Here is a 9,341-nt window from a genome sequence, read left to right on the forward strand (position 1 = left end):
GATAAGACATAATCAGACAGTAATAAAAAAGTTGTTAATATAATTCGTGGGTGAAATTTAGAACTTAGACTATTGGTTTAATAAATAAATTTCTATTGTATTTGTGCTAAATGGAGTATTAATTTTGCACTATAAATTTCAATCAATATAATAAATCTTAGAAAATGGAGTACATTATATTTTGAAGAGTGAACTACAAAAATAGTCCCTGGACTATGCGTTTATCTCGCCAATGAACCCTGGACTTTAAAAATATCCCCAGACAACCCTGGACTAAGCATTTATCTCGAAAATGGTCCTTTTTCACTGTTTCGTGACGAAAATACCCTTTTAGGGGATTTTGGGGGGTTGGGCAATTTGGTCTTTTTACATTTTAAATATGATATTATTTCAGTTATATACTAAATTTGATATTATTTCAAAATTATCATTCTTCTTCCCTTTTGGCATCCTTCACTTTGATTCTTTATTTCAATATTAGATTTAATTTTATAAATTAAATTTTAAATTTTGATTTTTAAATATTAATAAATTTTTTTAATTATTAAAATTACTATTAAATGACAAATTAATAGTTTTAATCCATATTTAATAGTGTCTAATATTTAATCAATAAGGTACGACGACGCCTTAGTTTTAATCAATATTTAATAGTTTTAATCATAAATACTCTGTAACGCCCCACTTTTTCAAACCCTAATTTTAGTGACGTGGAAATTTTGCATTAAATGCCTTAAATGCTATGAATTGTGAATTATTTGATGATTGATTAATTGCATAGTGTCTATGTGACCTAATTGCGTATGTGGATATTAATTGAGTTGAATAGTCAACTTGTTGAAATGTTGACGTGGCTATTGAATAGTCAAAGATGTGGAAAAATGACGTGGCCGTTGAAAGGTCAATGCGATGAGAAAAGGAAGTGATGTGGAAGTGGAGAATTGATTGATTTGAATATGTTGATATTTGAGGTGGAGAAATAAAATTTGTGGGGAAATTATTATTTCTTTTCCTAAGGGATGAGTGAGAAAAATAATAGGAATATTATTTTAATGCATGTGGAAATTTTCGGCCATTGCTATTTTGGAGAAGAAATATTATTATTCTTGGATTTAATTATTTGTTTGGGATAATTATCCAAATTAAATCCAAAGTCCAAATACTCTAATTCCTACATGGAATTTTCGAAATATATATGTTGATTTATCCTTGAGATTTTCGAAAATCTCAAATATTGAGGAAAGGATTTATTTTGATTATTTTATTGATCCCTTATTTATTCTATTCCATGAATAAATATAAATATGCTAAAATATCCTAGCATATCTTGATATATCTACCATATCTTGCCATATCCTAATTAAATTAGGATTTGAATTTATTCCTTGTTGGAAGATTGGAAAATCACGCCACTTCTCCTATTTAATTGGGGAGTATTTTATTTTATTCTTGCTCCGTGATATATTATTCTACTCCGTGAAATATTTGAATTTAATTATAGGCTAATTAAATAGCCTATAAATTTCGAATTCCTACATTCTTCTCAACAATATTAACGCCACTTCTCAACAAATTCTCCTCAAATCTCTACCATATCTTCCAATTAATTATTTATTTAATTATTTGGATATTATTATTGGTGACTCTATAAATAAGAGAGAAACCTAACCCTAGAGAAGAAAAATCGGCGCCTCCCCACTCTCCAAATTTTCGAAACTACTTCTCCCCACTCTCTCCATATTTTCTTCAAGTTTCTTCAAGATTTCTTCATCAATTGAGAAGAATTCAAGCCAAATACAAGAGTTTATTGAAGAATCAAGTCTAGTTCATTGTTTCTACCGTTCGTTTTGTGAAAAAAGGTACTTTAATTATTGATCTCTCCTTCTTCTACCGATTAATCGGTGATTCATGCATCCACATGCATCTAGAACGAGTGAAAGGGGTTTTTAATCGGTGAATTTTGGGAATACATGGATGTGTGTGAAATATGCGTGTGTGTGCGTGATCGTGTGTGTGTGTGCATGCCTCGATCGGCGTGCACATGTGTTGTGATCGTGTGCATGTGTTGTGTATGTGGAACACTCATGTGTGATACGAATTATTGATGATTTTGGAATGATTATGTGAATGAAAATAGTATGTTGATCATACTTTGATTTTGATATTATGATTTTGAAAATAATCGATGGGAAAAAGGGAAAATGAGAGATCATGCATGATTTGAAATCCATGATTGAAACTGATTTGTGATACGCCTAATTTAAAGGTGATACTACGCGCTCTCAGCGTGATAGACGAGGAGAAGAGAAATCTTTCGAGCTAAACCTACGAGGTGGGCTTTCTTTTAAAATAAGGACATTGTCCTAAAATGATATTGATGAGAATGAAAGATGTGTTATCATGCCTTGATTTGTTTTGTCGTGCCTATCCCTCGTGGCTATGCCACTATTGTTATAATCGAATTCGGATCCTTGTAGAGCCGCAAACTCTACTTGGGTTAGTGTACACCAATGTTAGACCGAGAGTCAGCGTACGGGTTGGCCGGTCTAGTGACCTGGATTGCGGCCGCATTCCTTGTCATGTAGAATGAGGATATGGTAAACGTCTATGAGAAAAAAATGGTTGCGCGACCGTGATATTTGAGAAAGAAAGAAAGATATTTTGATGCCTCGGGTCTTTCTAAAGTTAAAACCCCGATGGACATCTGAAAATGGCATGGATAACTACTATATTTTGATAAAACTGTTTTCGGCAATGAGCCCATTGAGTATGAATTATCGTACTCAGCCCTGCATGTGTTTTCCTTATATGCAGGTTGAGCAGTGACGAGCGGCGGCGGTGTTGAGCAAGGGAATATAAAAAAATGATGAAATGTTGGTACTTAAGTGTCGTTGTGTCTTCATACACAGCCTCACTTCATTCTTGGTCGCTTCCGCTATACTTTTATGAAAACTATTGATCTTTGTTTGGGATAAATACTTTTAAGTTTGTGGGTATGTTTTGGATGATGAACAGTTAGAAATATTTATTGTTGGGAAATATTTGAGAATATTTTTGAGAAAATATTGATAGGTCTTGTTCGATGATCTTTTATGAAAGTTCTTTTGCTAAGGCGCTATTTTATTTTCTCTCTACTTAACTGTTCTTTAAATGCTCTGGTCAAAACCTCTTTTAAAATGAAACCCTAGTCTTTGATATTTGTTGCATTTATGTCTACCTAGTTAACGAACGCCGCATTTATTATACCCTAAATGGGCGGGTCGTTACAGTTGGTATCAGAGCCTCAGTTCTTTCCGCTCTGGACCCAAGAGTCTTATTGAAATAAAATTTGAAAGTCGTATAAAATTGATTAATGGATAATCGTCGAAGACTCAACACCGCGACTCGTCTCCGCTCAACCACGAAGAAAGAGGTAACAAGTATCTCTTGAATATTTGATATGAATTATGAATTATATGAAAGTTGAAGCGAATGGGAGATTGTTGATATATTTGGAAATTGTGATGATTATGCTTGCATGGGAAATTTGCGAAATGTGATTATGCAAAAATAAATGTTGCTATGAGATTGATTATATGATGAGATTGTTATGAGTTGAACAATAAAACTCTATGAAAATTTCTATGTGATTGTGATTTTGCGTATTATGTGTTGAACGATATCTATGAGAATGAACTTGAGCACGCTGCTATACTTAGTTGTAAGACGTGTCGTGAATGAAAATTTTGTGTGCTAATATCGAACTTGGAGATACCAAACGCCGAATGCGAGGCGAGCTATATATGGGAACGAATTACGAAGCGTTAAGACGCGAAAATATATATATACACCTTTTGGCACGGAAAAGAGATTCCGTTATTTCTTGATATGATATTATCTCCATACTTTCGTCGTTCGACGTATACACACATATATACATATATATCCATCGTACTCCCAGCATCAGTTTGAAATCCTATACACTATTGATATTTCTTCGATCCGTGTTCTGATGCTGAGATTTCTTTTGTAGATGACTAATCACTACTACGCACCGATGCGCGATCGCTATGCTAAGAATAAGGTTTTCCCCGTTGAAACCTATCAAGAGTTCGAGTGGGACGGCAAGTCCTTTCTCCTAACCTACGTCACCGAGTTCTACGACCGGTGGATGGATGCGTACGCGTATGGAGGGGTTACCCATCACGCGGGGATCTCTAGACTGATCCACACTCTGCCGAGTCCTTGGAGCGAATGGACTGCCCAAGCTGCATTGCCATATACATGGTTTAGTCCGCCGGAATACAAGCCGCGAGGCGATATAATCGGGCTGATTGGAGTGCTACTCCCAGCCATGGCACTTGCTAGGGATGGACCGCCGCTTAGTCCCCCGGCGCACAAGTATCCGCCAGGCCAAGCTCGCCGATGGAGGTATCGACGCGATAAGGAGCCGCACGTGGACCGTGTCCCTAATAGGCCAAGGCTTAAGGCTAATGTGGCTCATCCTTTGGTTATCCACGAGAACGTGGGAGATATGCGTGCGATCACCCCGCCACCGCCGGATGTTGATGAATATGGCGAGAATGAGGGACCGGACGAGGAAGGACCTGCTTTGGAGATGGATGAGGACGACGATCCCGAGGAGAACATGAACGACATCGACTAGAAGTGATGGTCGTGGGATATTTGTTTTGGCTTCCCCCATGTTTTTGGATTGATTGTTGATTTTCCCTACCTTATGTTTTTGCTACTCTGTTTCTGCCGTTTTGATACTAAGTCCTCTATGAGGCAACGTTTTTTTTTATGCCATGGGGAGATATTATTTTGCTTCAATGGATTGCCTATCGTACATGGTACAAATTATCTATAACTATGCCATCATGCCTATTATCGTACCACCACTTTTGAGTACCTTATGATGCCCAGTACTTGCCACTTGAAATTATGCAACTGTCTCATAAATGCCATTACCTTGATGATATGAAACATTGAACCTTTGATTGACCTTGATGCAACCAAATGTTTGTAGTCATGATTGACACTACTCTTTGAAAATCCGTCTACGTGGCGAGTATTTGATATCTTGTGCTTGGCCATATACTCAAAGACAATTGACCCATGAACCTTGTTATTCAACTATGCCACGTGACAATTGTTGGAATCATGGAAATATTTCGTATGTTGATAAATCAGAATGCCGCCAAGACGCCGAAACCGTCAACCAACGCCTCCACCTTCGAGTGAGGAAAGTGTGACGCAGTCGATTCCAGCACCACCGCCTCCCCCACCCCCGGTTAATAGGGAAGTAGTAAAGCTGTTCTTGGAACAGAAACCGCCAGTGTTTGATGGACTTGGAGAACCAGCAAAAGCCGAATCTTGGATCCGCGCGATAGAACGTATCTTCGCAATCTTGGGATGCAATGATAGAGAACGAATGAGTTGCGTTACTCATCAGCTAACTGAAGCAGCCGACTTTTGGTGGGATACGAGAATAAAGACCTTGACACAAGGCCAAGTGGAAGCAATGACGTGGAACGATTTCAAGACCGAGCTGTACAACAAGTATGTGCCGAAAAGCTACCGAAAGGCGAAGGCATCCGAGTTCAACAACCTGACGCAAGGACGCATGACGGTGACCGAGTATGATCGAGCGCTCAACAGCATGACCCGATACGCCCCCGAACAAGTTGACACAGACGAGAAGCTGTCGGACAAGTTCCGTGAGGGACTAAGGTCCGAGATAAAGATGTCATTGGCTAGTCGAGGGAGACTCACCTACGCCAAAGCTTTGGCACTCGCGTTGGACATTGAGGCAGCAATGCCTAAGGAGAAAGCTAAGGAGACCGCTACCTCATCGTTGCCCCCACCGCACTACTCGAGAGAGAAACGGAAGTGGGATGAACACCGAAGTTCGCACGATGGAAAGCGACACCAATCGAGTCAGCATCGAACCCAGCACGGAGGAGGACAGCTTACGTCTAGCCAGAGAGGAGACTACCGACCTAGGGCACCGCAGTGCAATGTGTGCTCTAAGTACCATTTCGGAGAATGCCGATATCAGAATGTAGTCAAGTGCTACACTTGCGGAGGAAACGGACATTTCTCTAGGGAGTGTCCGAATAACAAGAGAGGATCGGGATCGAGGCAGAACGATCAGGGATCCCGTCAGCCAGCGAGGGCACCGCAAAATGAAGTTGGTGGAAATCGCGACTCATCATCGCGACAATCGCAACCTCAACGCCCCAGACTTCCTCCCCAAGCTAGAGCATTTGCGTTGGAACAAAAGAAACCGAAGAAAGAGCAAGAGGATCGTGAAAAAGGGAACTTGACAGGTATGGGCGAAATTCTCAACACCCCTGTTGTTGTGTTGTTTGACACGGGTGCGTCGCACTCGTTTATATCTGAACTATGTGTGCATACTTTGAGCTTGCCTACTAGCGAATCTGAACGTAGAATGATGGTGTCCTCACCAGTAGGAGGAATGATAGAAATATCTAGAACATGCTTGAACGTAGAAATGGCTATGGGAGAACTTAAGATAGTTGCTCATGACTTACGAGTCATAAAGTTGGAGGATATCGATGTAATCTTGGGAATGGATTGGTTGGCAACGAACTATGCGACGATTCGTTGTAAAGAGAGACAAATATCTCTACAAGCTCCGGGAAGAGAACCCACAGTATACCACGGAATCGCGATGAATCGACGAACCGCCATCATATCCGCACTTCAGGCGACTGCAATGATAAGAAAAGGGCGAACTGCCTATCTTGTCTACCTCCATGGAGAGGAGAAGAACGAAGAGAGGATGGAAGACGTTGCTGTTGTGAACGAATTTCCCGACGTTTTTCCGGAAGTGTTACCTGGACCACCGCCAGATCGGCAATTGGAGTTCACAATTGATCTTGAACCGGGAGCTGCACCCGTATCCAAGGCACCCTACAGAATGGCGCCGAAAGAGTTGGAGGAGTTAAAGATACAACTCCAGGAGCTTATGGACTTAGGTTTCATTAGACCTAGTGTTTCGCCATGGGGCGCACCAGTGCTTTTTGTGAAGAAGAAGGACGGATCGATGAGGATGTGCATCGATTATAGGGAGTTAAACAAGTTGACTCTTAAGAACAAATATCCGCTGCCAAGGATAGATGACTTGTTTGATCAACTTCGAGGAGCAGGAGTCTTTTCAAAGATGGACTTGAGGTCCGGATATCATCAACTACGAGTTCGAAGAGAGGATATACCGAAGACTGCTTTTCGTACGAGATATGGACACTACGAGTTTGTGGTGATGCCATTTGGCTTAACGAATGCCCCAGCGGTATTCATGGACTTGATGAATCGGATATTCCATCCGTACTTGGATAAGTTCGTTTTAGTATTCATCGATGACGTGCTAGTCTATTCAAAGAACGAGAAGGAGCACGAAGAGCATCTACGGATCACTTTAGAGACTTTGAGAAACGAGAAGCTATACGCCAAATTCAGCAAGTGTGAATTTTGGCTAAAAGAAGTGAACTTTCTAGGACACATTGTGTCAGCTGAAGGAATTCGAGTAGACCCCGCCAAGGTTGAGGCGGTGCAACAGTGGAAGACGCCGTCTACACCAAACGAAATTCGGAGTTTCCTAGGTTTGGCAGGATACTACCGAAGATTTATCGAAGGATTCTCCAAGATAGCGAGACCAATGACGCAACAACTCAAGAAAGGAGTCAAAGTGAATTGGACACCGGAGTGTGAAGCAAGCTTTCAACTCTTAAAAGAAAAGTTGACAACCGCGCCAGTGCTAGCTGTGCCCGAGTCAGGAGTGAATTACGTAGTCTATACCGACGCTTCAAAGGTTGGACTAGGATGTGTTTTGATGCAAAATAACAAAGTGATCGCCTACGCGTCGCGACAACTAAGACCACACGAGTTGAACTACCCAACACACGATTTGGAGTTAGCAGCAGTGGTACATGCCCTAAAGATTTGGAGGCATCATCTCTACGGAGTGAGATGTGAAATCTTTACGGACCACAAAAGTTTAAAGTATTTCTTCGAGCAGAGAGACTTGAATATGCGACAACGAAGATGGCTCGAATTAGTGAAAGATTATGATTGTGGTATCAACTACCACCCCGGCAAAGCAAATGTAGTGGCAGATGCTTTGAGCCGAAGAGATCATTCGCAAATAGCTACCTTCCTAACGGAAGAGGAGAGCTTGATACGAGAATTTAGCAAAATGCGATTAGAAGTGATAAGAGCACCCGAAACAGTGGAGGGACGAATTGCCACTTTGGTGGTTAAACCAGACTTGAAGACGAGAATCGTTGCAGCGCAACGAATGGATGCGGAACTCGAGGAAATCCGAGTTGAAGTGAGAACCGGCGAATCCGGAAAATTCAGTGAGGAGTCCGACAACGCCCTCACCTTTGAAGGAAGGTTGTGTGTACCAAACAACGAGGAACTCAAGAACGAGATTATGAGTGAAGCTCATGAAACTCCATACACTGCTCACCCTGGAAGTACGAAGATGTACCAAGACTTGAAAAAGTCCTTTTGGTGGAATGGAATGAAGCGAGATATCGCAGCATTTGTGGAACGTTGCTTAGCCTGCCAACAGGTGAAAGCACTACATCAACGACCGCATGGAAAATTACAACCACTGGAGATACCCGAGTGGAAATGGGAGCATATCGCCATGGATTTTGTGACGGCCTTGCCGAAGACCCTAAGTGGGAATACCGCAATTTGGGTGATTATAGATCGACTCACGAAGAGTGCGCATTTCATACCGATTCCGGTAACTCATGGATCGAGCAAGTTGGCTCGTATCTACATAAAGGAGATTGTGCGATTGCACGGAATTCCAAAGACAATTACATCCGATCGTGACCCGAAGTTCACATCGAAATTTTGGATTAGTCTACAGCGCGAGTTGGGAACGCAATTGAATTTCAGCACGGCATTTCACCCACAATCGGATGGGCAATCCGAGAGGACGATTCAAACTCTCGAGGATATGTTAAGAGCCGTAATACTCGACCGCGGTGGAAGTTGGGAGACCGTACTACCGCTAATCGAATTTGCGTATAATAATAGCTTCCAAGCAACAATCAACATGGCGCCTTACGAAGCCTTATATGGAAGAAAATGTAGATCGCCGCTCTACTGGGATGAAGTTGGCGAGCGACGGGTGCTAGGACCCGATGCAGTCGAGGAAATGATAGAAGTCGTTCGACAAATTCGTGCGAGGATAAAGGAAGCTCAGGATAGACAAAAGTCATACGCTGACGTCCGACGAACTGACTTACAATTCCAAATTGGTGATAAAGTCTTTCTTAAAGTGTCCCCGTCGAAAGGGATAACACGTTTTGGTGTTA

At 41.3% G+C, this 9,341-nt stretch overlaps 1 protein-coding gene across 2 annotated transcripts; it reads left to right on the plus strand.

Annotated features, from left to right (window-relative positions):
* The first annotated feature begins 1,711 nt into the window (after positions 1 to 1,711).
* LOC148932194 (uncharacterized) lies at positions 1,712 to 4,772 on the plus strand. 2 transcript variants are annotated; one of them, XR_016135394.1, is made up of 3 exons: positions 1,712 to 1,859; positions 2,267 to 2,332; positions 2,815 to 2,967. XR_016135394.1 is itself a non-coding variant. In XM_089064486.1 (3 exons), the coding sequence occupies exon 3, from the start codon at positions 4,013 to 4,015 to the stop codon at positions 4,643 to 4,645; it is 633 nt and encodes a 210-aa protein (XP_088920612.1). In that variant the 5' UTR covers positions 1,712 to 1,859; positions 2,267 to 2,332; the 3' UTR covers positions 4,646 to 4,772. The 2 variants fall into 2 exon arrangements, 1 of the variants encoding a protein (XP_088920612.1); XM_089064486.1 differs by lacking the exon at positions 2,815 to 2,967 and adding an exon at positions 4,013 to 4,772.
* The last annotated feature ends 4,569 nt before the right edge of the window (positions 4,773 to 9,341 follow it).

Source organism: Salvia hispanica, chromosome 2, assembly GCF_029641045.1.
Source record: "Salvia hispanica isolate PSC_SH4W2 chromosome 2, Shi_PSC_v1, whole genome shotgun sequence".
Taxonomy (NCBI): domain Eukaryota; kingdom Viridiplantae; phylum Streptophyta; class Magnoliopsida; order Lamiales; family Lamiaceae; genus Salvia; species Salvia hispanica.